This window comes from Cavia porcellus, unplaced genomic scaffold (genome assembly GCF_034190915.1).
Source record: "Cavia porcellus strain 051 isolate PalLab524CR breed Dunkin Hartley unplaced genomic scaffold, mCavPor4.1 scaffold_23, whole genome shotgun sequence".
NCBI lineage: Eukaryota > Metazoa > Chordata > Mammalia > Rodentia > Caviidae > Cavia > Cavia porcellus.
In genome coordinates, this window is record NW_026947506.1 from 32,834,791 (window position 1) to 32,862,431 (window position 27,641).

Sequence of the window (27,641 nt, forward strand, 5' to 3'; positions counted from 1 at the left end):
CCCTTAACAGTGGAAATTATAAAAGCACCAGGTGAAGGCCAGCCCTGGTGGCAAAACCCGTACTTCTAACACTCTGAGAGGTTAAGGCAAGAAGACTGTAAGTTTCAGTTCAGCCTGGACAACTCAGATATTTAGTAAGGCCCTGTCTCAAAATGGAAAATAAAAAAAAGAACTGAGGATATAGCTCAATGTGCAAAGCAAAGGCCCTGAGTTCAATACCTATTGTTGCAAAAAATAAGCAACAGGGGCTGGGGATTTAGCTCAGCCGCATAAGCGCCTGCCTTGCAATCACGTGGTCGTGAGTTCTATCCCTGGTACCGATAAAAAAAAAAAAGCAACAGCACCAACAAAAAACAATAAGGAATCAAAATACTTGAAAAATACTGAAAGCCCACAGATATTCATAGAACACTCTACCTAGTAACAGCAGAATACACTGCCTTCTAAAGTGCATATTAAACACAAGCCATACAGTAAGCCATCAAACAAGATCCAAGGGATAGCAATATTGAGACAGAAATCATGAATGTTCTCTGATCTCAGTGGAAAGGAGAAATGACCAGAGAAAAAAATTGTAAATTTACAAATGTTGGAATTAATACATTGCTAAATAACCCAGGAGGTAAATTAGAAAATAGGTGAAAAGCTGGGGCCAAAGGGAAGCACACAGATGCAAATGTCTACATTTAAAATGTCATATCAGGTCGAGAGCCTCACTTTCACCTCAGGATGAAAGTTATGTGGGTGTCTGTGTGTGTAGGTGGGCATTTGTAGTTGCAAACATCTACTTGGAAAAAATCTCCGGTGAATAACATTCCACATTTGGGAAGTAGAAAGCGAAAGGTAAATTCACACCAAGTAGGAAGAGAAAGTAGTAAAGGTTAGAGAGTGAGTTGGAAAAAATAAAAAAACTGGTTCTTGATCAATAAAAGATCAACAAAATTGATAAATGCTTATGCAGACTGACCAGAAAAAAAGTTAAGACACTAACACACCAAAATATGGACAAAAAGGGAACAATACTATTGACTGCATAGAAATAAGGAAAAGTCCAGGGTCACCAGTGATACCACTAAATACTTAAAGGTAAATCCTTCACAAAATTCTTCCAAAATTAAAAAAAAGCAGGGAAAACTTTCTAAGTCACTATATAAAGCCAGCATTACCCTGACACCAAACAAGATAAAGAAACTGCAAAAAAAAAAAAAAAAAAAAAAAAAGAAAAAAGAAAAAGAAAAGAAAAGAAAAAAAAGAAACCGCAAAAAAAGAGAACTACATGTTGATTGAATATATATATGTACATCCCTCAACAAAATACTAGCAAATGGATTCTGGCAACATATAAAAAGGATTATACCAAGGGGGGACTAAGTATGCTTTATCACATAATGAATGAAAAGTTGGTTTACCATACCAAAATCAATGTAAAACATCATCTTGACTAAAAATATATCATTATCTCAAAAAAAACAAAACCATACCATTATGTCAGAAGCTGCAGAAAATTCAATTGCTGAAACCCAACACCCATTCATGATAAAAATGAAAGAACTATGAAGAGAATTTTCTCACCTATGACACATGTAAAAACCTAGAGCAACATCATACTTAAAGGAGAAAGATTGGGCTGGGCGTGGTGGTGCACTTGGGAGGCGCGCTCCCAGCACTTGGGAGAATGAGACAGGAAATTTGCTGTGAGTTTGAGGCCAGCCTAACCTGCATAGTGAAACTGTGTCTCAAAAAAAAAAAAAAAAAAAAAAAAAAAGGAATATTTTCCTCTTAATATGAAAAAAAGACAACAATGTCCTTTCTCATTACTTCATTTCAAGCTATACTGGTCCTTCTAGCCAGCACAATTCAAGAAAAATAAAAGGATACTATCTGTTCACAGACAATATGGTCTTAACATAAGGGAATCCTTGGGGGGCTGGGGATTTAGCTCAGCGGCATAGGCACCTGCCTGGCAAGCAAGAGGTCATGAATTTGATTCCTGGTACAAAAAAAGAAAAAAAGAATCCTAGAGAAGCTACTAAAAAAGCTATTGAAATGTATTTTATATGTTGGAAAATACAAAACATTGCTGAAAGAAGTTGAAGAGCTCCACAAATGGAAAGATATTCCATGTAAATGTGCAGGGCATAGTGGCATACTCCCAGCACTCTGGGAGGCTGAGGCAGGGGGCTATGAGATCAAGCTCAAGTTGGAGCAACTTAGTGAGACCCTGTCTCAAAATTTAAAAGTGACGGGGGATATAGCTCAGTGTGAAGACTCTGAGTTCAATTCCCAATATTGTGGAGGGGCCCCAATAAAGGAGCTTAGCAAGTTTATAAGAAACAACAGTCATGAAATATTAATTGCAAAGTTATATACATTGCCAATGAAAAACCTAGAATGCAATTAAGAAAATTCTATTCACAGGATAAAGAAAATGTGTTAAATATACACAATGGAATATTTTCAGCCATAAAAAAGAATGAAATCTTGTCATTGTGGACAACATTATGTAAAGCAAAACAGGCGAGGCATAAGAAGACAAATGCTGTGTGTGTAGGAGCTAAGAAGTTGGTCTCGCAGAAGCAGAAAGTGGTTGCCCAAGGCGGGAAGTGGAGACAGAGAAAGACTGGGTAAGGTGCAAAAATACAGTTAGACAGAAGGATTAAGTTCTACTGCAGCACAGTAGGGTAACCATAGTCAACAATAATTTACTGCATATTTCAAAATAACAGTAAGAAATTTAAATTTTCCTAACACAAAGAAATGACTAATGTATGAGGTGCTGGATATGCTAACTACTGTGTTTTGATCATTATCCATGTATCAAATATCACACAGCACTCCATAACTATGTACAATTATCATACCAATTAAAAAACATAAATCCCTGGGTTCTGTGAGCTGGAACCAAAAAGAGAAGAAGAAAAGCAGTTTCATATACTGAAAAATACAAAACACTGCTGAACAAAGTTAAAGAGGTATACAAATGGAAAGCTATATCCCATGTTGATGGATTGAAAGGCTGTTTACTATTTGAAGATAACAATACCACCCAAATTTATATAAAGATTTGGCACTGTCCCTATCAAATTTCAGTTATAATTGTTTTTAGAAATCTGTAATGAAAGTTGGGTACAGTTGTGCATACCTATAATCCTAGCTACTTGGGAAGCTGAGGTGGGAGGGTCATTTGAGCTCACAAGCCTAAGATCAGCCTGGGCAACACACTGAAACCCTCCACAAAGAGAAAAGAAAAGAAATTGATAAGCAGCTCATAAAACTCATATGGAAGACTTCCGGGAGAAGATGGTGGATAGATAGCAGCAGCTTCGGAGGCTCTCTGAGAAACCGCACTTAAAAATCAGGAATGGTGCCAGGCAAGAAATCCTAAGCAAGGGGAGATATACTTTGCCAACCCAGGAACAAACTAAATTAAGAGAAACCAACTGGAAACGCAATCCCGGTGACATAACAGGAACAGATAAGGTCTCAGCGCAGAAGCTGGACCCTGCACCACTGGAAGCTGCGATTTGAATTTCCTGCAGCTGCTGCTGCATCCCGATCCACATGGCAAGAAGAGAGGCGCAAAAGCTTTCAGAATGGGAAGTGGTGAATGGAGTTGAGAGCGGGACTGGCTGGGAGCCCTGCATCGATCTGCGGTGAGTGAGCGGATCAGGGACCCTTCCATAGAGTAGGAGGCTTCAGCAAAGGACATACTGGGACTAGGCAGACTACCCGGAACAGGATGCTACAGTGACTTCAGTCACATATTTCCCTCTCAAGCAGGATTGGTGGGGAGTGCCTGGTCTGCATGATGCCGCTGACTAAGACCCAGTAGGCTAGCCCAAACCAGGTCCCAGTGCCTGGAGGTGCACCCTAGCAGTGAAGCCTTCAGAAGGTTGGCTGACCTGGAGGAGCGGGCCCAGCAGAGGCTGCCCAGGTCTGTGTCTCCCTAGTGCACTGAAGTGGGCAGGAACACCTAGCCAGCGCAATTCAAACAAACTGTAACCAACAAAGAAAGAAACTGGGCCTCCTATATATGCTTGTATAAAAGGAACAAAAAATATGGGAAGAGGGGGCAACAAGAAAGGGTTCTCGGCCCCCAATCCTGAGAAACATGCAATATCAGACACGGCACAAATAGACATAAAGTGCTATCTCCAGAGCCTCATAGACAAGTTCAGGAATGAAGTTATTAACGACCTGAAGCAAGATATAAGTAGAATAGTTAGAGAAATGCTAAGCACCGCCCAAGAAAAAACAGATGGTGGAATGGAAGAACAGAAAAAAAGGGGAGAATTGTTTGATGGAGAAAATAGAGAAAACATAGAATACGTGAAGCAGGTTCAAAGAGATTACCAGGAAACTAAAAACTCTATTGGAAACTGGCATAACAGCTTGAAAGAAACTAAGGATAGATTATCTGAACTGGAGGGCAGATTTCTAATATGGGAGCATAAAATGAAAAACTTCTTAAAAATAACAAAAAAACAAACAGCAATAATACAAAGGCTAGAAGATGATAAGAGGATCTATAACTTAAGAATTAAGAACATAAAAGAAGTAGGGACACAAACAAATGGACTACAAAAACTATTCACAGAAATAATCCAAGAGAATTTCCCTAATTTAGCAAAAGGTAAAGATACTCAGATGTATGAGGCATACAGGACCCCAGCCACCTACAACCCAAACAGAGCTACACCCAGGCATATAATAATCAAAATTTCAGAAATCCATTATAAGAACAGAATATTAAAAGCTGTCAGAGGCAAGAAACAGATCACTTACAAGGGAACACCCATCAGAATTACAGCAGACTTCTCGGCACAAGCCATCAAATCACGAAGCGCGTGGGGGGAAATAATTCAAGCTTTGAAAGATAATAACCTCCAGCCAAGATTGATATATCCTGCACAACTATCCCTAGAAATTGATGGAAAAACAAGGTGCTTCCAGGATAAAGAGGAACTAGGGGAATTTGTAACCACCAATTCAACTCTACAGAGAATACTGCAGGATATTCTAAAAAAGGAAAATACCAAAATTCCAGAAATATTGGCAGAGAGGCCACAATGAATGGAGCAGAAAGCGAAATGAAGAAGACTAACTGACAACAAACAGCAGAAAAAGAACTCAACAGAAATGAGGCAGAGAAGATCGGATGGTAGGAACAGCTATTTTGGAGAAAACAGGACATCATAATAGCTAGTGCTGATTTAGTATCATCTTGTTTTGAAGTCCCATCAAACTTGTATTCTTCTGTCTCCATCGGTCTTAAAAGGTTGTATCTTATTGGATTTTATTATATATAATAATATAAGTAAAAACTTTTATAGACAAGGAGATTATACAGAAACCATTGTTCATTTTGTTAATTGGTTCTAAATACCCTGTAATAATGTCATTCTCTTGAATAGTTTTATAGTGTCTTGATATGTTTGGTGCTACAGTATACGAAGTTATACTCAAAGATTTCAAGGAAAGAGACACTATGGTAACTATTTTTATGTCAGCATATCTTGTGGTGAAACACTATTTTGCTTAAATGGTTATGTTTTGACCTGCGCTGTTCTGTTGTTATGCCCTCTTTTATCTCAATCCCTTTTTTTTTTTACTCACTTTTTTCTTTTTATCTTTTTAATTAAGGGAAAAATAAATAAAAAATAGCAGGATACATTATAGTAACCTACTTTGATTTCCTATTAACTTGATTTGAAACCCTGTATAGGCCTCACCATCTTGTTTTGACTGATTTTTCCTTATTCTGCTTTGCTTGATAGTACCAAGTTCGAAAGTATAGGTAAAACTGTGACGACAATAAGATTCATTATGACGCCCGTTCCAGTTGACTATTATCTTCTTTTAAAGTCCTGTAATGTCTCCAATGCTTTGGTTTTATTCTTTACTGTTTTGTTCAATTTTATTATAACTGGCAATCTTTCTTAAAATAGCAAGAGGCAGTATGGTAACCATTGTTGATCACCTTGTTTTTTGTTTTTACATTATCTATTATGTCCATCCTTTTGATTTGACTGACTCTGTTCTGATATGTCGCATTTGGTTTTACTCTCTTCAAAAAAAGTAATAAGAACTGTGGGAGTAATAAAACTCAAAATGTATAATTGTCATTGTCAAAGAAAAGAAAAGTGCTCTAAAGGTTAAAACTGCATATATGTTTAAGTGTATAAGATAGAAACCATATTACTGAGTTTTTTTGGATCACTGAACAAAACTGTTTACACTTTCACTGTTTGAAAGTCCACTTTATGGGGCTGAGGATTTAGCTTAGCGGCATAAGCACCTGCCTTGCAAGCAGGCGGTCGTGAGTTCGATCCCCAGTACCGATAAAAATGAAAAAGACAAAAAAAAAAAAAAAAAAGAAGAAGAAAGACTACTTTATATGCTTCAATTTTGTAACTTGAACAACTATTTCTAAGATGAAAATATGTAATCTATTAACTAGTGATTTCTTACTGTTTATTTTTTAAATTTTGTATTACTTGTACCCTTTTTCTGTTTTTTTTTTTTCCTCCTTAAATACAAAAAAAACTCATATGGAAATGGAATAGCAAAAAACAATCTTAGAAGTTTCAGGACTCATACTTCTCATTTGCAAACTTACTACAAAGTTATAGTAATCAAAATGATACTGATGTAATAATGGATATGTAGGCCAACGGAATAAAGCAACAATATAGAAATAAAAATCTCACATTTATGGTCAATTGATTTTTAAAAAGGATGCAACACTATACTGGGGAAAAGAAAAGCAGTGCTGGGATAGTCAGTGCTGAGACTAGCAGACAGTCACATGCAAAAGAACTTCTCCCTTACAGAATATACAAAAGAAATTACTCAAATGTATCACAGATTAAATTTAAGACCTAGAACCATAAAACTCATAGCAGAAAACACACAAATCTGTATGACCTTGGGTCAGGGAGTGGTTCCTTAGATATACAGTAGTGCCTTGGTTCATGAATTTAGTTCTTCCCATGACTCTGGAATTAAGATCCTTTCTTTCTTTCTTTTCTTTTTTTTTTTTTCCTGTCTTTTTGAGACAGAGTCTCCCTATGCAGTTCAGGCTGGCCTTGGGCTCACTTTGTAGCCCAGGTTAGCCTCAAACTTGCAAATGTTTCTCCTGCCTTAGCCTCTCAAGTGCTGGGATTACAGGAGCATGCCACCTTGCCCCACTTTTTGGAATTAAGCTCTTAAATTGAGGTAGTAGTGTAAAAGGAGTTGGGGATGGTGTGTATGCCTACAATCCTAGCACTCAGAAAGCTGAGACAGGAGGATCACTGGAAATTTGAGGCTAGCCTAGGGTACATAGTGAGTTTAAAGTAGGCCTGAACTACATAGTGAGGCCTTGTATCCAAAAAAAAAAAAAAAAAAAAAAAATATATATATATATATATATATATATTTATAATAAAGGAACTAAAAAAGAGAAAGAATGAAAAGAACAAAAGGTAAACTAAACTGTATCAAAACTATAATTAAAAACTTCTTGCTCTATAAGGAATACCAATTTATTACAAAAAATAAAAAATGAGGTGTCATGGGAGTGACTAGATAATGGGCGTGATACTGGATTACTTTGATACAGTGATACTGATTGGTTTAGCATAGCTCTAGATGTGAGTGACAGATCTACTGAACACAGAAAACCCACCCTAGATGTAGGCGTCACCAACCAATAGGCTTACAGCCTGTATGGAATAAAAAGGGAAAGAAGGAAGTTTTGTTGCTTCCTGCCTGTCTTGTCATGAGCTCTTTCTCCTCTGCCATGCTGCCTTGCATTGGAGTCAGCTGACTATGGACTGAAACCTCTACAAACTCTGAGGTGAAGTAAATCTTACCTCCTTTAACTTATGGGTGTTAGATATTTTGTCCCAGCAACGAGAAAGTAGCTAAAACATAAGGTCAGCAAGAAAGTAAAAGACAAGCCACAGAATGGCAGAAATTATTTGCAAATGATATATCTGGTAATCGGCTAGTATACAGAATACATAAAGAACTCTTATAATTACAACTCAATAATAAAAAGAAAATCCAACTTTTTTTTAGTGCTAGGGAGTAAGCCCAGGCCTTTCATGTGCTAAGCAAATGCTCTATCACTGAGCTACAACCTTAGCCTACAACCCAATTTTTAAAATGGGCAAAAAATTTGTATATTTCTCCAAAGAAGATATACAAATGACTAACATATGAAAAGATGTTCTTTGGGGCTGGGGATTTAGCTCAGCGGCATAAGAGCTTGCCTTGCAAGCAGGCAGTCGTGAGTTCGATCCCCGGTACCGATAAAAAGAAAAAAGATTAAAAAAAAAAAAAGAAAGAAAGAAAGAAAAGATGTTCTTTAACTATACTAAAGCTATTGAGTTGCACACTTTAAATGAGTCAATTTTATAGCATGAGAGTCATATTTCAATAAAAGATGTTTTACATCTGGGAATGTAGCTCAGTTATGAAGCACCTGAACTCCTGGGTTCCAATTTCAGCATCAGAAAAATTTCAAAGATGCTTTAGAAAAAGACTGAGTTAGATGCTTACATTTTACCTGATACCAAAATAATTTCCAATGAATGGGAGACCTGAAAACCTGAAAAGTTCCATCAGGCACAGGGGCCTGGCTACCTAGACGGAGTCAAAACTGACAACTATTCACACTCTGCTGTCAAATGGCCATTCCTCAGAACAGTAATAAACAAACATGTACGTGCATGAAAAGGAAGACTGACATTCATGGGTATTCTGGAAATAATTTCAATTTCATGGAGGTGGGAGAGGGATGAACATCACCATTATTCTTTAATCTGCAGAGAAGTATAGCAACACCAAGATTTCCTGGGAGGTCAAACCCTACAGCCCTGCCTCTTTGGCCTAACACATCCCTCAGTTTTAATTCTCAGCTCCTGGGAACTCTACCTGCTGGAGTTTCTTAAAGGGAAAACAGACAGCTGATGGTGTTCACAGTGAATCAGAGTCTGCGGGCAATGTTGGGAACCAAGGACCTGCCCACGCTCCAAGGGGACAGGACCTCTGCCAGCTTCCCAATGTGGAAGGCAGATGCCAAGGCCTCTCATGTCATGTGATGTGAGATTAGGTCAAGGCTAGGAAGGGGTCTGGAGAGCAAAGCAGAGTCAGACAGACACGAAAGCACCTAAGTGCTCTGCTCATTTTTCGTGGACACCATGAACCCCTCACAAGCCTGGATGGCTCTCAAATCACCAGTGATTCTGCCCTCTGGCACTCTACCTCCCCAGAGTGCACTGCAGTCCCGGGGCTGCTTACAGCCAGGAGGATGAGCACCTTGTGCTCTGGAGGGGCTCCCAAAGCCTTACAAGTATGCCTAGAGATGCTCTGCTCCCAGTCTGGGAAATGGATGGACTTGGCAATCTCTGCCCTCAAAGTGTTCTTTCAGGTTTAAGGAAACAGATCCGAGCCCAGCAAAAGAACCACAAGTTAGGCAGCCTGTGCAGAGGCTGAGTGTTTCAGGGGACTGAATCCCTAGAGATCAAGGCCTCGGATCTCAGCTGTTCTTGTGTCCTTAGAACTCAGAACAGGGCCCACATATATACTACATACCCATAAAAATTATAGCAGCATTGTTTCTAAGAGAAAAAAACCTCAAAATAATAAAAGTAGGAAAAAGAATAATATAGGGCTAGAATTCTTAAAACTACATATTTTTTATAAATATGTGGAGTTGGAAAGTACCAACAAAAGTAAATGGCAAAGGCTACAAGACAATATAAATATGATCTCAGCTTTTCAAAATGTGTGGGGAAAAGCTGTACAGAAAAATAGTAGAAGGAAATTCAGCAAATGTGAACTGATTTTCTGGAGGTAGTCAGATTACAGATAATTTTTCCAATTTTCTATAATGGGCATGAATTACTTTCATAATCAGAACACAAGGAGTGTTCTTATAGTAAGAGGAGGGCTGCAGAAGTTCACTTATCTAGCATGTGCGCAGAAGTTCACTTATTTAGCATGTGCAAGGCCCTGGGTTTGATGGCGTAGAAGTGAAGGTGATGAAGGAGCAGTAACTCAGGGCGGGTCCTGCAGAAGAGATGGGATCTGGGTCCCTCGAGGAAGAAGTACCGACTGCAGCTGCTCCAAATTGGCCAGCAGTACAGGGCCCCACCATGGCTTCGTACAGCCCTTCGGGCCCTGTGACGGGTGTGGACCTTCCATTCACTGGCTTCCCTTGCATCCTCAAGCAAAAATATACTCAAGGTGCTTCACTGCCACCAGCCTCATGCCCACCTTCTCTTTCCTCCCTTCGCCTCGCCTGATGCCAGCAATTGCTGGAGCATATCACACTGTTCCATGCTAGGCAAACCCTTTGCACCTGCTGCTTCCATATCCCAGGCCTTTCCCAGCCGGTGGCCTTTGGTATTTACGAGCTGCGAACGGGAACAACATCTCAAAGCAGGCTGTCCGGGACCCAGATCTACAGCAGCCCTCCCGGGTCACATTCCACTTTCTAGCATGACCTTATTACTCGCCCGTTGCGTTGCCTTCCCCATCGGAACGCAGCTCGTTCCCATTCAGTTTCTATCACACAGGAGGCCTTCGCTCTGAAGAGACGCGCGCCCCGCGCGGGCCGCCCACAGCCCAGGTCGGGGACAGAGTGGCACCCGACGGCGAGCAGGGGTCCTCGCGGCTCACCAACTGGATGCGGCGGCAGGCTCGCGGGAGGCAGAGTCCCGGAGTCTTCCCAGGAAGCTGCAGTTCCGCGAGCGCAGGCGGGAATTGGAGGCCGGAGCGCGACGGCGGCTGACATACTGGCGGCCTTGTGCGGTAACAATCGGGCAGCAATCGCTGTGCCCGGGCCTCCTGCCCCCATCCCGTACCTCTGACCCCAGAGCACCCCAGAGCGCGAGGGAGACCTCGGTGTCTTACCGTCTCCGAGGCCGTTCCCAGACTCATGGCTACGGTGCTGCCCGGCCGCCCCAGCGGGGGACTCGGCCGTCTAAGTCCGCTGCTAGCCAGACTGCCCCAAGCCTTGGCGCCAGACTCCCTGCTGCTATAGCAACCGCGCCACCGCCACCGCCACCCCAGCCCGGCAGGGGCTCCGCCCCTCCAACCTGGCAAATTTGCGCGTGCGCAAAGTGTCTGGCCAGAGCCTATGGCAGGAGTTGTCTGGGTTGCCGTAGGGAGGAGGAAAGGTGGGCGGGGGGAACTGGAGGCTGACCCGGAAGTCGCTTCGTTGACAGCTCGCGTATGCCTCGGACCTCTCTACTGCAGTGCCAGGTAGAAGTTGGTCCTAAGTTTTGGTTCTTTATTTAGACGTTCTCTGATGCATTCGAAAAGGAACAGAAGAAATCACTTGCTGCCAGAATTGTTTAGAAAGGGCAAATCTCACCAGGCCACTCACCTGCTTAAAAACTTGTCTTGCACAACACACACTCCCCCAGGGCCTCTCCCCTTTCTCTTAATGATAAAGACAGTGTCTACCTGTGACTTTTTTGTTTGAGACAGAGATTCGTCATGTAGTCCAGATTGGCCTCGAGCGCTGGGATTACAGGCGTGCATTACCACACCTGGCACTATGATTCTGAGTTTTAAAAACTTCTGAAAACCATTCACAATTCATTTGGTCACTAGACAGAGTCCAAGGCGGTTTATGAAACAGAGGTAAGCCACCCTTTTTGTAGAATATTTGGAAGTTCGCTGGCTCCTTTCACATATAAAGAATTTTCAGGACTAACCATAGGCACGAGAAAGTTTTTGTTAGAAAAAATTAAAAGCATACTTTTAAATACATACTCAAAGAAATAAAGAAGCACTTATTTCCTGTAAGAGGGAACATTTGTGCTTCTACTGAGATAGTGGAAATCCTGAAAAAAAGTCTACCCAAGAGTAGAAACCCATTTTACATGTATAAAAAAACTCAGCATTTTTTTTACAAAAGGTAATTTAAACATATCTTTCGATTTGCCCAAACTCTTAGATCAGGTTTCTGATCTTTTTCAATTAAACCAATTTATGCACTATGTCCTGAGAAACTCTGGGCATTATGGGTCTGGTAGCCTAAATTTAACAGAAGTAACGCTGATATAGATTGCCGTAGATAACTTTGACTGAGGCCCAAAATTGCATTCTTCTTATAAGTACAGTTTTTAGTTATGATTTTCTTGTCTGCTTTTTCCTTATTTCTTCTACTTCAATTTGATGGCAAAACCTGCCTTAACCTCAACTCCTGGAGGAAAAACTCAGAGCTACGTCTATTTGTGTTTACTTATTCCTTTTGGTGTACATATTTTTATCACTGTAGAACTATAATGCATTTGATCAAGAGGTGCTACATCAGACATTGCTGGGGTTGTAACCTCTTATTCGTTGTGTGTATATCAGATAATGCCTAAAATCTGAAAAAGTCACAATTCTGGAAGATGCTAGTCCCCAAAGTTTCAGATAAAAAATTGTGGATCAGTATAGTATTCATAACTGTGGTAACTATTCAAAGCCAAGCCGGATCATCTCAGTAGCTATGAGAACATATGAATGAGATTCTCTATGTCTGATTTTCTTAGGGTATAGGAATAGCATTCAATCTCAGAGAGCTGCACTAGAATCACCTACATGTACTTTAAGTTAAGCATTTAGCAGAGTTATTTTATTTGACTTTCTCCACAGCCACTCAGGTTAATATTAGCATTCATTACCATCTTATCTTACCATTAATGAAAGTTCAAAGCAGTTGTCTGCGTTTCAGTCTTTTTTTTTTTTTTTTTGTACCGCGGACCGAACTCAGGACTGTGCGCTTGCAAAGCAGACGCTTATGCGAAAATCCCCAGCCCTGTGTTTCAATCTTTTTCAAAGAAGGAGTCATATCTGCCTGGCAGAGGGCCCCATAGAGTCAGGAAAGGGAGCTGTACAAAGTGTTTCCCTCATCAACGTTATTAAAGACTGATTTCTATAATATCCACAGAAATTCTGCCTTCTATATAAAATTGGTGTTTGCTTCAAAGTCTTGCTGTAAAATTGTAAATCCGGTGCTACAGGAAACGAGCCTTGTTTATCTGCGGGCTTTGAGAGCCTCTGGCACAGAGATGAGTGCTTAGTTTTGAGATGCTAAAACCAAAAGGCCAAAGCAGTCACCTACCAAGCAGCCTCTACGCTGCAGAGCTGCCTTCCGCCTATCTGAACCGAGGAAGCTCCGCCTGCAGATCATAGCCCCGCCTCTTCCTCTAGAAGTCCCGCCTCCAAGGAGTTCCTTCGGTTGGCTGCTTGTGGCGGTACCACTGAGTCCTGTGGGGAGTGATAGGTCCGAGCAACAGGTTTGGTGTCACCTTTCCCAGTTCTACAGAGCTTGAACTTTTTTTCCCAAGTCTTAACTCTAGAGGCAGCCAGAGCGCCCTCTAGTTGAAATGTTAGGGTTCCTAAAGCCCGACGTCCCTACCCTCTTCCTCCCCGGCCCCCGCGGTGGCGCTTTCTGAGTGAGTGGGACGGGGCTTCGGGAGGCCTTGGGGCGGGGCAGAGGCGGCAAGCGTCCCGAGGCACGTGGAGGGAGGCCTGAGACGACGTGGGGGCGGGGCCGCCGCGACGTGGGGCGGGACTTGAAGCAGCGCGGGGCGGGGCTGCGGCAGACGCTCTGGAAGGCTCGGGTGAGGAGGTAGTGGAAAGTGGGTGGTGGTCTTCGTGGCTGTTGTGAGCGGGTGAAGTTCGAATTTGGTCCGGAGGACAGGCCAGTTGGCCGCGGGTGGGCAGTGGTAGGGATAGGTTCAGTTCCCGCAGCCAGCGGCAGGCACGTCTGGCTCCGTGCGTACTCTCGGGCCTGGCGCAGAGCGGGCCTGCAGCCTCAAACAGGCGGAGTCGCGGGAGGGCTACAATTACGTGAGCATAGCCTTTCTGGGAACAGGCACACTGATGCCCTAGCTGGGGGCCGGCGACAGAAGCCCACCCCACCTTCTGGGTCGAACATGGGACTGATGTACCCTGGTCCTGGAGGGAGCAGTGCTGGCTGTCTGATCGACTCATGCAGCCCTTGCTTACCTGGCAGGAACAAATCCTGGGACTAGGCACGCAAAGCTAACCGCAAACCCAGCCCCCTGATTGGCCCACCTGCAGCTAAGTCAGCACTTACCTGTGTTCCTCACCCACTGCACCAAAGCCTAGGTTCCGTAGATTCACCGTGAATTATCTGTAACTAGGGCAAATGGGATCTGGAACCAGGAATGAGGTTCCCTCATGTTTCCCGTGCAGAAAATCCTGCCTTCATCATGGACCCCGAATGCTCCCGCCTTCTCCCTGCTCTCTGTGCTGTTCTGGCAGATCCCAGCCAGGCGGTGGCAGATGACACCTGTTTGGAGAAGCTGCTGGACTGGTTTAAAACGGTGACCGAGGCTGGTAAGGACAATGGTTTTGCTTTTATCTGTTGTCCAGAGGTCTGAGGATGTGTGCAGAGCATCCAGATGGAGGACAAAGCCTCTCCATCTGGAATCTTCTCCTCACTTCTAAGAGACTCTGTGGCTAGTGAAGGATAAGCAGGCTGGGGCTGGAGGAGTGATCCGGAGGGGCTGAGTGGAGAGCTGCCCCTCAGTCATCCTTCAGTTTGTGGTGGCTGCTGAGAGCTTAGACAAACTATCTTGAGTCACATTTCTTTTCTTGCTGATTATGAAAGATATATTTCTGGTGTGTGTTTGTTTTGCAATACTGGAAATTGTATAAAGGACTTTTTATTGAACTACATCCCCAGCCCATTTTTTATTTTATTTTTTATTTTGAGATAGGGTTTCACTAAGTCACTAAATTCCTCAGGCTGGGTTTAAATTTGCAGTCCTCCAGCCTTAGTCTCCCAAAGTGTAGGATTATAGGTGTGCATTACCACACCTAATAGGAGGGCCCATTCAACACAAAAGAGTAAAGAAGAGAATTGGATCGCTATCATTTTTATTTTCTTTCAGCCTTTTTGCACAAGTTCATGTCTTTCTTATAAATGTAAGGTTGGTCTGGGGATTTAGCTCAGCAGCATAAGTGCCTTGCAAGCATAGGTCGTAAGTTCGATCCTCGGTACTGATTAAAAAAAAAAAATAAGGTCATAGTACTAATACAAGTTAGAGTCTTGCTTTTTCTCACCATTAGAGTGGATGCTTTCCTTGTGGAACATATGGGTTTTATCCACTATCTGCTATCTGAGTAGACCCTGATTTTATTGTTGTTTATAGGGCTGTACTGGCTTTATTTGCCTATACTCTTGTATCTAAATGTTTACTTTCCTGGCTGATAATTGCCTTCATAGATACCACAAATTTATTTCTGATTTCATTACTTCCTTTGATTTATTCTGCTATTTTGCTCTCTTTTGAATTTGATATCTGTATCTTTCTTGTTTCTGTATTTAAGGCTACAGGTCTCTATTAAAAGCAACACTTGAGGTGCATCCTATAAGACACCCCCCCCACACACACACACCCATACTAGTGCTTGAACCCAGGGCCTTTCTGGTCACCTACCTCACTGGCTTTTTTTTTTTAATGGGGTTGGGAGATGGTGGTGTGGTCTTGTTTTGCTTTGTTTTGTTTGGTACTGGTACTTGAACCTAGAGCCTTTACACTGAGCTAGGTCCCTAGCCATTTTTAAATTTTTTATTTTGAGACAGAATTTCACCAAATTGCCAAGTTGCCCAAAGTAGGCTTGTACTTGATTCTCTTGCCTCAGCCTCCCAAAGTACTTAGATTATAGGCATGGTTCATGCATCTGGCTGAGTTGTCTGGTCCTTTTTTTGTCTTTTTGAGACAGGGTCTCTGTGCAGTTCAGGCTGGCCTTGAGCTCCCTTTGTAGCCTAGGCTGATCTGAAATTCGCAATGATCCTCCTGCCTCAGCCTCCCGAGTGCTGGGATTACAGGCATAAGCCACCACGCCTGGCTCCGTCTGGCCTTTTTATTATTGAATTCTAACTTATTTCACTGGCTAGATGAAAGTATTTAACTCTTCAACATGTAAATTTAATGTTTCATTTGGTGAGGTTCCTTTTATTTTTTGTTTTTGTTTTTGTTTTTTTTTTGCAACAGGGTCTCACTGTGCAGTTCAGGCTGGCCTTAACTCCCTGTGTAGTTCAAGCTTGCAGTGATCTTCCTGCTTCAGCCTCTGGAATGCTGAGATTATAGGCTTGCGCCACTATGTACCCAGCATGAGGTTGTCTTTGAACTTAATTTACCACATTCTTTTACATTTTGTCCCCGGCCCTCCATCTTGGCTCCTTTTCTGCCTATGGCAAATGGATAAATCTTCTTTCTTTTCAGTCTTATCTCTTCTGGTTTGGAAGTTACACATCCTATTTATGTTTTCCATTGGTCACCCTTATGCACTGTTACTTAACACTCAAGCTAGATTTTTTAAGAATCTGAAATTGATTGAAATCTCTCACCCCAAAAAGTTTAAGGATCTCAGAGCCCTTTAGCTTTGGATCCTCTAATCCTCCACATCATTGTTGTCTAGAACTTTATTTTATTTTTATTTTTTTTGTCTTTTTCCTTTTTATCGGTACTGGGGATTGAACTCACTACTGCCTGCTTGCAAGGCAGGTGCTTATGCTGCTGAGCTAAATCTCCAGCCCCTCTAGAACTTTAATTCAGTCTTCTTTCAGGACCCTTCAACAATGATTTATTTTTAGTTTCTTAAACTCTGTTTATTTTTCATAGACTTTATTTTTATAACGTTTTGATTTATGCTGTGTTCTTCCTTAGACTCCCACACGTGTTTATTGGTTCTGTTTCTGTCTCCCCTTCATACTGCTGACTTGCCAGTGACTGACTGCATCTCTATGGTCATCTTTCCCACAAGGCCCTCCTTGGGGACACTCCCAACCTTGTGGGAAACTAAGCCATGTATTTTGGGGATAACTCTCTCAGGTGAAACCGGTATTGCTTTTTTGTTTATTTACTTACTCATTTATTTATTGTGGTACTGGGAATCAAACCCAGGTCCTTTGCACTGAGCCACATCCCCATCCCTTGTATTTTTTAGTTTTGGAATAGAGTTTCATTAAGGCTGGGCGCCAACTTTTGATCCTCTTGCCTCATCCTCACTCAGTGCTGGTTGGGATTACTGATGTCACCACTGTGCCTACACTTTCATAGTCAGTGAAACCAAATGCTTTTTCAGGGTAGAGTACTATGCCTGCACCCCTTGGCCTTTACCTGTGACTGCACTGTTGTCTCGTTAGCCCCCCGCCCATGCATTAAAGTCAGGATTCACTTGTTGCAAATATTCTTCCATTTGGACTGTGGAGTCTAGCACCGTGAGAGGTGGGCGTGGGGTCATCCTGAGAGTGAGTGCAGCACTCCATGTGTTAGAGTCACATGGAGAGAAGGCAGTGGTGGGGTGCACATCTCCCTACTGTCTGATGGATTCATGGGTACCACTGAGACTGTCTTCTGGGCTGGGTTGCCTCTCCAGGGTCCAGCCTGCTGCTGTTGCAGGAGAACCCATGCCTGGTGGACCTGCTGTCCCATGTGCTGGACCTGAAGCCACAGGATGTGAGCCCCAGGGTCCTCTCCTTTTCCCTGTGCCTGGCCGGAACATTTGCAGCCCAGGAAGACTGCTTCGAGTACCTCCAAGTAAGCCTAAACTCACCCACCTGCCTGTGTCCTGCAAGATTGATCCGTGAGGCATTGATATCGTCCCTGTCCCTGGTGCTTAGATATGGCCTGCTCTGCAGTCTGGCAAGTACTGCCAGGTATTCTACTCCTGTGTTGACCCACTTCGAAATATTTACCAGGAGTGATGTTGTGGCTGAGGAGAGAATTTTTAGCGATCAGATGGAATTGGGTGGGATAATTCTCAGCTCTGTCCTGTGGTTTGGTCTTTGTTCTGAGTCTCAATTTCTTCCCATGGCAGAGGAGGAGGCCTGTATCAGAAGCTGCCATGACAATCCATGTGCCTGCAGGCCTGGGCAGGAGGGCTTCTGTGTCCACAAACGGATCCCCAATAAAATCTGCCTGGCTCTTGCCAGACTAGAGTAGTGGCTCCTCCTGGCTCTGTGGAGTCCCTCAAAGCAGTGGGAAAATACAGTGCAAGAGTCCTACGGAGCCCTGTGCTGTGTCAGAGTCATATAGGGAAAGGGGATTGGTGGGTGCTCATTTCCCCACATTAGATGGGTTCATAGGTGACCTCCATTTAGCAGCTGTAGACTCTTTAAGAGCCAGGCCCCATCCTGGCATGAGATGGACTTTCCAGAATATTCTGAGCACTTCAGCTGCCATGAGGTAAATATGACTCTGCTGCTGCCCTTGCTTGTGGTCTGCATCTGTCCATACAGAGCACTGCAGGGTTTGGAGAGTGACTTTTATGATTCACTCATCAGTCCAAGGTCTTCCACTTGAGGAGGTGAAATCCAGGACCCAGTTTGAGCGTGCCACAGAGCTGGGGAATCTAGGCTGGACCCTGAAGAACAATATGTTCTCCAAAGTAGATTTTCAGTCACAGGTGTTGTTTTGTTTTTATGGTGCCGAGAGTGGAGCCCAGGGTGAGCTAGGCCATCGCTCTACTATGGGGCCACACATGACTTCCCCTCAGTTTCCTGTGCTTTTTTGTCTCCTGAAGCTGGCAGTATATGGGGCTTCACTGCTTTTGACAGGTAGTGGATCCACTGTGTTTAAGAATGAGACACACAGCCCCCTCCTGGCATATGGTACAGGGCAGGCCTGCTACCCTTGCTGCCTATCTTGACCTAGTGGCCTGATAGCTTGAGGCCTTTGGCAGCTGCTCAGCATCAGCCGAGTCTATAGTTTGGGACCCGAGGCTGGTAGCTGTACCTGTGCACCTGTGGCTAGGAGTTGTGCCCTAGAAGATTGGGACTGCAAGGAAGGGGCTTGCTTTTGAGTAGCCAGCAGCAGTGCCCCTTGGTCGGGAGTGAGTGCTTCAGGTTGGAGTGCATACGTGTAGCAGTAAGTTGCATCATGCCAAGGTTGAATACAGAGGAAAGGACCAAGAGGAATGTGAGGCAGGAACTGCTTTGCAGAGGCAGAGCCTGCATCCTGAGACCCTGATGTGGCCCTGGAGCCTGCAGTGGGGGGCAGGTTTCCCGCCCTAGTAGGCTAGGTAGTAGCTAATGCAGATACCTGAGGCCTGGCCCATGCTGGCACAGTGCTGACTGCTATTCTGAAGTTAGTCAGGCCTGCCAAGGTGTAGGGAATGACTGAGCCACTTGAGGGCTCTGTCAGGTAGTCAGGACCAGAGATACCACAGGGCTGTCAACATCTAGTGGTGACAGGACTCTTCCTCACATGGGCAGGGGAGTGTGATGACACCCAGCAAGGTTCTTGGCTGATGGCTTAGCAGGAACTTTATGGGGGAAATGGCTGGGAGCCTATGCTTAGAACAGTTTGAATAGTTTCAGGAGTTGGGCACAGATGAATGACTTAGAGTGTGGGGCCTCTGAAAAGTCAGGAGTCAGGGTGGGAGATATCTGGAAAGGAGGTGCATGTAGTCTCTGCTCAGAGGCTGTGGGGAAGCATGTAGGATTGAGCAGCCTTAAAGGCCACAGGGAGGGTGGATACGTGAAGGGAAACCTGGGGCGAGATTGTAAGTGGTGACAACAGGAGTGGGAGACCTTCCCTGGAAGCCAGTTTCTTCCCTGAAGCTCTTGCCCTGCAAGGCAGACCAGGCGGTGCCAGGCCCTACTCACTGGCACTGAAAGCCTCCCCTACTGAAAGCACAGCTGTGTCCTGAGAAACTGACATGTTTCCCATCTGCCCCATATCCCAGAAACCTGCTCAGCCGCCACCTTTCTTTGGTTCCCAGCAGGGGCAGTTGTTGCTGGGACTCTTTGGGGAGGCAGGCCCCCTCAGCTGGGCTGCCTGGAGCGTCCCTACTGTCCGCAGTGGTTGGATTCGAGGCCTGCGATCCCTGGCACAGCACCCCAGTGGCCTGCATTTCCTGGGCAACAGCGGTAAGTGTCCCTTGCTGAGGGACCCAGGGGAACCCCTGTGCCTGCAGAGCCTGGTCCTCTCAGCTGTGGGGGTAATGTCCATGGCTCACAGCTGATGTAGTACGCTCATGTGGTAACCACAGTGGTGGACATGTCCTTGGCTGCCAGGTTAGGCCCTCAGAGCTGGGGGGCTCACTAAGCTGCTCACACCTTGCCATAGTGAGTCCTCAGAGCTGGCTACTTTCGAGTGGGTTGATTGGGGGTCTGATGGGTACCTTCTGTTGTTGACATCTCTCTGTCTCTTTCCCAAAGGTTCTGAAGGGTGTGATTAAAGTGGTTCTCTGTCCCTCACTCTGTTTGGGTTGATCCCCATTTTATGCATCCCCCTTTGGTCCCCAGGTGCGGTCGATGCCCTCTTCTCCCTGCAGGGAGACTCCAGCCTGTTTGTGGCCTCTGCTGCCAGTCAGCTCCTGGTGCATGTCCTGGCTTTGTCCATGCAAGGCAAGGCCGCGGGGTCCCCCAGTTCACAGGGCAACGCCTGGCCTGCATGTGCCCAGAAGATTGTGGACCATGTAGAAGCGTGCTTGTGTTCCACAGCTGCCCCGCAAGTCACTCAGGCCTTGAACGTCCTCACCACCACCTTTGGGCGCTGCCACAGCCCCTGGACAGAGGTCCTCTGGGGGCAGCTGAGTCCCCTGGTAGCCCACCTGCTGGAGAGTGACCCCATCCCAGCTGCACACTCACTGGTGGACCTCCTCCTCAGTGTGGCCCGGTCAGGTCCCCGGGACATGGTGGGGGGCACCCAAGGTGGGTGGTGATTTTCCCAGGAATTCTCTAAGCAGTGACCACACCTGGGTGTACACTGGCAGACACGGAATCAGCCCCTAAAAATGCTGCCATTTGGGAGTATTCCTGAGGAGGACCCCCTCACCCAGGGAAAGGCCATCCACAGGGATGGGCACCTCCAGCAGGGGCCATGGCAGTCCCTGCTGGTCATGCCTTTGTGGGATAGCCGAGTGATTTTTCTCTTTTGGGTCCCTCCTGCAGCTCTCCCGTGTTTGCTTCTGCAGACTGTGGTCTGTGGGAGACTATGGCCCGGATGCTGAGCTGCCTGAGCCCCACTCAAGCTGGATCTCTGGCCTTAGGAATCCTGAAACTTCAGCACTGGTATGATCAGGTTGCTTTGGCCCAGGCAGGGCTCTGGGAATGTGGTGCTAATTCTCAGGGAATTTTGGGGTAAGAAGCTGGGCAAGGCTGGGCAGCACAATGGTTAGGCCCAGGTGTTGGTGCTGAATGGTGTTCTTAAGTGATCAGAGAATTATTTTAAAAGCTGCATGGGATCCGCAGAGACAAAGCTTATTCTTGGGACACCTCTGCTAGATGATAAGCTGAAGCCAGAATCCACCTTCAGCCCTTGGACCCTTCGTGGTGACTATGGCCATGAGTTCTAGAGCCCACGGGTATTTGTACACCCGGGTGAGCCGGGGTTGGAGAGAAGAAGGATGCGGAAAACCTTGCGGGAAGGCATACATCTGGGGAGTAGAAATGGCCTCAGCACCTCCCCAGAGGGGCTAGGATTGTGACACCAGCCTGGCTGTGGGTTCTGTAGCCTCTACCTGCTGGCGGGTGGACAGGGAAACAAGGGACGAAGCAGTCTGTGGTAGCATAACCACCCTTCCAACTCCAGGGCCTAGACCATAGGGTAAATCCTTCTATAGAGCATAAGAAAAAATATGTCAGAGCTGGGTGGAATGGTGCATGGTTGTAATCCTAGACCTCACAAATTTGAGCCCAGTCTGAACAAGTTTAAATAAGACTGTGTGTCTAAATAAAAACTTAAAGATGAGTTAAAGATGTAGGTTGGTGCAAAAGTCTTGGGTTCATATCCTAGTAACCACACACACACAGCAAAAAAGAAAGAAAAAAAGAAAAGAAGGGTCATCTCATTACTGTGCATAGAGGACAAGGTGAAGCAAGCTTGGGCTCAGCTCTTAAGAACCAAGAATTCTCTGTGACCCTGAACAGGCTTTTCCCCTCTGGGTAAGTGTAACTATCTCTTCCTGAGCCCCAGAAGCCCAGTGGCTGAATACTATGGCTAAGTCCTGAGCCTTCCTTAAGCTTGTTCTTCATCCAGCAAGGCTCCCTGCATAGAAGCTGCTTCTCAGGAGGTGTTTAGCTCCCAGCTTGTGCTGATCTGCCCTAGACTTGGTAGGGATGTTGTTAGCAATGTGACTAGCTTGCCTCAGGCCAGTGCAATAGCCCTCATGTGTGTCCTATGTCCACAGTCCACAGGCACTGAGATCCCAGGCCTTTAGGGTCCTCCTCCAGCCCCTGGTCTGTATCCTGAGAGCCACTACTCAGGCTCCTGGACCCCCAGGTACACTGGTGTGGGAGGGCATAGCCTGGGTCCCTGGTGGCTGGTACCCAGCTTGTGGTCCCTGCTTTGCTCTCACCCCAGCCTCCCACTGAGAGTAAAAGTGGCTGGCATTTTGGTGCTATAGCCTTGACCTCCGGACCTAGCTGGTGCTTGGGGCAGTGACCACCACAAGGGACTATTTCTACTTTGCCTGCAGGCTTGCTGGATGAGACCAGTGCGGGTAGCTCCATGATGGTAGACACGCTCCTGTCCTCCAAGTCGGCCTGTGTGGGGCTCCTGTGCCAGACTCTGGCCCATCTGGAAGAGCTACAGCCACTGGTAGGTGTGGCCCCACCTGTGCCAAGTAGACACCAGGGTCGTGACTTCTTCTGACCCCCCCATTCTCCTGTAGCCTCAGCGCCCCTCGCCCTGGCCCCAGACACTCCTGGTGGAAGCTGCAGTGATCATCCTGCAGCTCTGTGATGGCTCAGCAGTCCCCAGCTCCAGTGAGGGAGGCCGTCTTTGTGGAGCCCTGGCAGGCTGCAGTCGAGTCCAGCGAGCAGCCCTTGACTTCCTAGGGACACTGTCTCAGGGAATAAGTGAGTGAGTGATTGAGGTGTTGGGTGGGCTGGCTCCCTTCTCTCTCTGTGCTGAGCTTGCTAGGAACTTTGAGGCTTGTACTTAGCCACCTTCCCTGCTCCCTCAGGCTGGATTGCATAGTCCCTGCTGGAAGGGGGCTCCTGGGGTGACTCATACGTTCATGTGTGTCCCAGGCTCCCGGGAGCTGATGCCGCAGGTGTTTGCTGTCCTCTTGGAGACCCTCGAGAGCCCCGCCTCCAGCCCAATGGTACAGGGATAGGCTCTGGGCTCTGAGCTCTGGGAGGCAAAGCCATCCCCTTCTGATTTGGGCCTCTTGGAACGGGCCCTTCACCTGGGGCCCCAGAGCTGCCACTGGAAATGAGGCAGATGCCTGGGTTCGGGGGAGGGGGGGGTGCTTATGTGGAGGGAACTTGCGGTGCTATGGTGAACAGGGGCAGTGTACACATCCTTTGGTGAATTTCAGAAGGGAATTGAGCCAGGACAGCTGCAATTCAGGGATCCAAAGTCCTAAAAACATGCCCATTCCACTGGTTACAGACTTAGTGCTACATGCTACAGGGGTTTGTCAGAAGGGCCTGGGGATTCTTGAGCCTTCACGGAGAGGTACCCCAGAGAGCTTGTCATGCCTTGGTACAGGGCAGACAGGGCACCTGGCAAGGGCTCTCCCTACCGTTCCTTGGGGCAAGCAGTGGTGTGGGTGGAGAGCCTGCCTTTCTGCTCTGTAGCCCCTGTACCCACTTGCCCATTGCAGGTTCTGAAGAAGGCCTTTCAGGCCACCCTCAGGTGGCTTCTGGACTTACCCTCACCCTCCAGCTGTTTGGACCTTGGCCCACATGCCCCCTTGTTCCTCAGAGGTAACCCTGACCTTTTGTGCAGTATCCTGAGTATTAGCTGTAGGGTAGAGGTAGCTTGCACTAAGGGGAAGGGGAGGTGGCTTAGAGACCACTCTGACTGCCCCCTTCTGGCCCAGAGCTATTCCCTGTGCTGCAGAAGCGCTTGTGCAGCCCCTGCTGGGAGGTGAGGGACTCGGCCCTGGAGTTCCTGACACATCTGACTGCCTGCTGGGGAGGTGGGTACCAGGGATGAGGGGCTTGTGGGCCACCTGAGCAGTTCTAGCAGTGGTAGTCATACATCCTTTGATATGCAGGAGAGGCTGACTTCAGGGAAGCGCTCCTTGCTTCTGAGGTACCCAAGCTTACCTGGCAGCTCCTCCGAGACCCTGAGAGCTACGTTCGTGCAAGTGCTGTGACTGCCATGGGGCAGCTCTCCAGCCAGGGCCTGGAAGCTGTCTCCGAAAGCCCTGGGCATCCAGAAGTCCAGCAGGTAGGAGGGTGGGGTAGGTAGGAAGGGATGGGGTCCCCAGCCACGTGCCCACCCTGGGAGGCTGTGTGTGGCTCATGCGGTGAATGGGTGGCCAGCCAGGTCCAGAGCAACTACTTAGGGCTTAGTCTGGGGCAGTGCTGGCAGAAGTGACCTCAAAAGTGCTTGGGACTTGGTAACACCATTTACATGGGAGTGAGCCCAGGGCTAAGGGCTGCATGTGTCAGCGCACATCATGACAGAGCTGAGGAGCATGCAGCCCAAGCTGGTGACCCAGCCATGTGCGCTCAGGTCCCTGAGCTGCTCAACAAACTTTCCCACTCTTGGTCCTGCAGGGCCTGATAGGGGAGCTCCTGCATATCCTGTCTATGGACTCAGAGGGCTTCCCGCGAAGGGCAGTTGTCCGAGTCTTCACTGAGTGGCTGAGGGACAGCCATGCAGATGTGGCCCGGGACACAGAATGGTTTGTAGCTACTGTTCTCCAGATGGTGAGCCAGGACCTGGACTGGGAAGTCCGGGCACAGGGTCTGGAGCTGGTGCGGGTGTTCCTGGTGCAGACACTGGGGCAGCCCAATCCCCACTGTCCCTATGCGGTAACCCTGCCTAAGGTCACCCCACCTGGCCCACTCCCTGAGGTGCTGCGGACTCTCTGCCAGCTGCAAATCATTGACTTTGCCTTTCGTGCTTTGTTCGACTGTGATCGACCTGTGGCCCAAAAGGCTTGTGACCTTCTTCTCTTTCTGAGGGAGAAGACTGCTCCCTGTAGTGGCCTGCAGGAGCCTGGGAACAGCTCTGATGTGACATCTGTGGAGGCCACGCTACACAGGTGGCAGGCAGGCGAGCAGAGCCAGCCCCTGGGCAATCTGGAGCCTGAGGAGTTGCTGGCTGCTTTGAGGTCCCTGGACCTGGAGGGCTTCCAGGGCAGGCTGGCTGAGAGCAGCGACCACGTGGAGAAGAGCCCACAGTCACTCCTGCAAGACATGCTGGCCACGGTGGCTGTGCTGGAGGAGAATGTGGCTGACTGCTACTGAGGCCATGATGTGCCTGTGGTTCCGACCAGGACTGGCTTCACAAGGGAACCCCCAACAGATTAGAAAACCCCATGTTTTGATGAACTATTAAAAGAAATAGCTCATTTTCTACGTAAAACATTCCAAGACAATTTTACCTGTGGCTTAAGCCCAAGTTCCAGTTCTGTTCTGCTCGTGGCTGTCAGCTGTCCCTCCTTCCCATTGAGCAGAGCCTTCCTCTCCTGCCCCTGTGTGCTCCGTGTGCCCCTTGGTGGATCTGTGACCCCTCAGAGAGGGGGCTCCCTGCCTGCCCCTGCTCCATGTGTGTTTCTTCATCCCACATTGATGCAGTGCTCGCTCTGTAGTGGACAGTGACAGCAGGCAGCATGATGCCTGCAGCTTCTGCTCTCCTTCCTCTGAATTGCTTTGTTACTTGCAGTCTTTCATAGTGCATATGCCCCAAATGAACTTTGGGATTGCTTTTTCTGTTGTTGTTAAAATGCATTGTTTGAGGGCTAGGGATTTAGCTCAGTGGCATAAATGCCTGCCCTGCAAGCACGAGGTCATAAGTTCGATCCCTGGTACCAAAAAATTTTATGTATATATATAGTTTGAGATTTTGGTAGAAATGCATTGAGTCTGTGGGACACTGGGGAGTGTGGCCATTTTGACACTTACTGATCTCAACCCTGGAACTCGGGGCATTTTTAATATATTTGGGTCATGTTGGTTTCCTTCACCCCTATCTCAGCATTTTCATCTTCTTAAATTTATTCCTAATACTTTATTCTGTTTTCTTTTTCTTTGTGTGTTTGTGTGTGTTACTGGGGATTGAAATCGGTGCTCTACCACTGTGATACATCCTCAGCCCTTTTTATTTTAAGACAGAATCTTGTTAAGCTGGCTGGGCCGACTTGAGATCTTCTACCTCAGTCTCCAAAGTAAGTGAGGTTACAGACATGCACTACTATGTTCTGTTTTATTCTAAGTGGAATACTTTTTCTTAATTATATGTTTTTAGCTCCATAATAGTAAAATTGTTATTTCAATTTTTATTGATATATGTTTGCAGTACATAATGGTTACATCCACTGTGGGGAGTTGGTACATATACATAACATACCTTAGTTCTTTTTACTTCTATCTCTTTGGTTGAAATGGAATCTTTTTTATTTCTTTTTTCAGAGAATTTGTCATAGGTGTGTAGAAACATTTCTGATCTTTCTACATTGATTTTTTTTTTTTTTTTTTTTTTTGTCCCACAAATTTCCTGAATTCATTTATCCTATCAGTCTTGTGGTGGAGTCTTCAGGATTTTCTGTATAGAAAATCATGTCATCTGTGAACAGAAAATTTTATTATTCTCTTCTCTGGTTTGATGTTGTTTGTATTTTCTTTTTAGTCACTCTCGCTGTGATTTCTGCACTCATGGTACAGAAGTGGTGTGAGTGGGTACCCTTCCTTGACCTGATCTCATATGAAAACTTTCAGTTTTTTACTGTGAAGTATGATGTTAGTTATGGGCTTGGCCTTAAGGACATTGAGTATACTTTTATACCTAGTTTGTTGATTTTTTTATTGCGTTGATTGTCCAGTGCTTTTTCTGCATCTGCTGAAAGGATTATGTAATTTTTAGTCATTCACTTCATGTGTATCACATTTATTGATTTATATGTATTGAACTGTCCTTGCTCTGAGAAATAAATTCCACTTGATCATTCCCATGATCCTTCTAGTGTGCTGTTGAACTCTGTTGACTCATATTCAGTTGCAGATTTTTTATCTATACTCATCAGGGATACTGGTATGTAATTTTCTTTTTTGTGGTGGTCTTATCTGGCTTTGGAATGAGGCTAATACTGGCCTTATAAAATAAGTTGGGAACCATAAAACTTCTAAAAGAAAACACAGGGTGGTGGTGGCACATGCCTGTAATTACAGCACTAGGAAGCTGAGGCAGGAGAATTGGAAGTTAAATCCTAGATTTGGACAATTTAATGACTTAGGGAAGACCTTGTTTTAAAAAATAAAGAAGAAGCCAGACATGGTGGTACCTGCCTGTAATCCCAGCACTTGGGAGGCTGAGGCAAGAGGATTGCTGCACGTTTAAGGCCGGTCTGGACTACAAAGCGAGTTCAGGGCCAGCCTGAACTGCACAGTGAAACTGTGTCTCAAACAGATTAAAAAAAAAAGGGTTTGGTATACCCTCAGTGATAAGGATCTGGTTTCAATCACCAGTACCACAGGATGAGGATCGGAGCGGGCAGAAAAGAGAGAACAGAAACAGTTCCTTGACATTAGTCTTGACATAGTGTCTTGCACACAATATCAACTGCAAAAACACCTTGTGGTGGAACTCCATCAGATTGATGGAGTTTAGTTTAAACAGCATCTGCACTGCTAAGAAGACAACACAATGAAGATACAGTCCATGGAAGAGGAGAGTGTGTTTGTAAACCATAGAGCTAATAGGAGT

The 27,641-nt window shown here is 45.8% G+C and overlaps 2 protein-coding genes across 15 annotated transcripts in view; one reads left to right on the top strand and one right to left on the bottom strand.

Moving 5' to 3' along the window:
* The window catches only part of Iqce (IQ motif containing E), a 54,565-nt gene extending 43,468 nt beyond the window's left edge, over positions 1-11,097 (bottom strand). For 5 of the 6 annotated variants that reach the window (XR_010042327.1, XM_005003724.4, XM_013152710.3 and 2 more), the window contains exon 1: positions 10,906-11,097. Coding sequence is in view for 4 of the 6 variants with exons in the window: in XM_005003724.4 (XP_005003781.1) it covers positions 10,906-10,932 (27 nt within the window). In the remaining 2 variants the exon portion in view is untranslated. Of the gene's footprint in view, positions 1-10,671; positions 10,756-10,905 lie in introns of those variants that run through there. The other variant, XM_063234090.1, reaches the window with a different exon arrangement.
* Positions 10,782-26,892, top strand: Brat1 (BRCA1 associated ATM activator 1). Of its 9 annotated transcripts, XR_010042326.1 has the most exons (15): positions 13,180-13,286; positions 14,212-14,355; positions 17,407-17,567; positions 19,753-19,900; positions 20,279-20,651; positions 20,927-21,046; positions 22,165-22,256; positions 22,453-22,574; positions 22,648-22,834; positions 23,009-23,082; positions 23,587-23,689; positions 23,806-23,904; positions 23,983-24,158; positions 24,491-26,106; positions 26,568-26,892. XR_010042326.1 is itself a non-coding variant. In XM_063234086.1 (14 exons), the coding sequence occupies exons 2-14, from the start codon at positions 14,229-14,231 to the stop codon at positions 25,184-25,186; spliced, it is 2,478 nt and encodes an 825-aa protein (XP_063090156.1). In that variant the 5' UTR covers positions 10,782-10,803; positions 14,212-14,228; the 3' UTR covers positions 25,187-26,892. The 9 variants fall into 9 exon arrangements, 8 of the variants coding, with proteins under 8 accessions (XP_063090156.1, XP_063090155.1, XP_063090154.1 ...); XM_063234086.1 differs by lacking the exon at positions 13,180-13,286 and adding an exon at positions 10,782-10,803 and having other exon boundaries at positions 24,491-26,892; XM_063234085.1 differs by lacking the exon at positions 13,180-13,286 and adding an exon at positions 11,235-11,256 and having other exon boundaries at positions 24,491-26,892.
* The last annotated feature ends 749 nt before the right edge of the window (positions 26,893-27,641 follow it).

What these genes read in the sequence shown, in the direction of transcription:
- Brat1 (XM_063234086.1), top strand. Translation starts at nt 14,229, where the DNA reads ATGGACCCCGAATGCTCCCGCCTTCTCCCTGCTCTCTGTGCTGTTCTG. An exon ending in TGGAAGAGCTACAGCCACTG is followed by an intron (nt 22,575 to 22,647) that starts GTAGGTGTGGCC and finishes ATTCTCCTGTAG; the next exon opens with CCTCAGCGCCCCTCGCCCTG. An exon ending in TCTGACTGCCTGCTGGGGAG is followed by an intron (nt 23,905 to 23,982) that starts GTGGGTACCAGG and finishes TTTGATATGCAG; the next exon opens with GAGAGGCTGACTTCAGGGAA.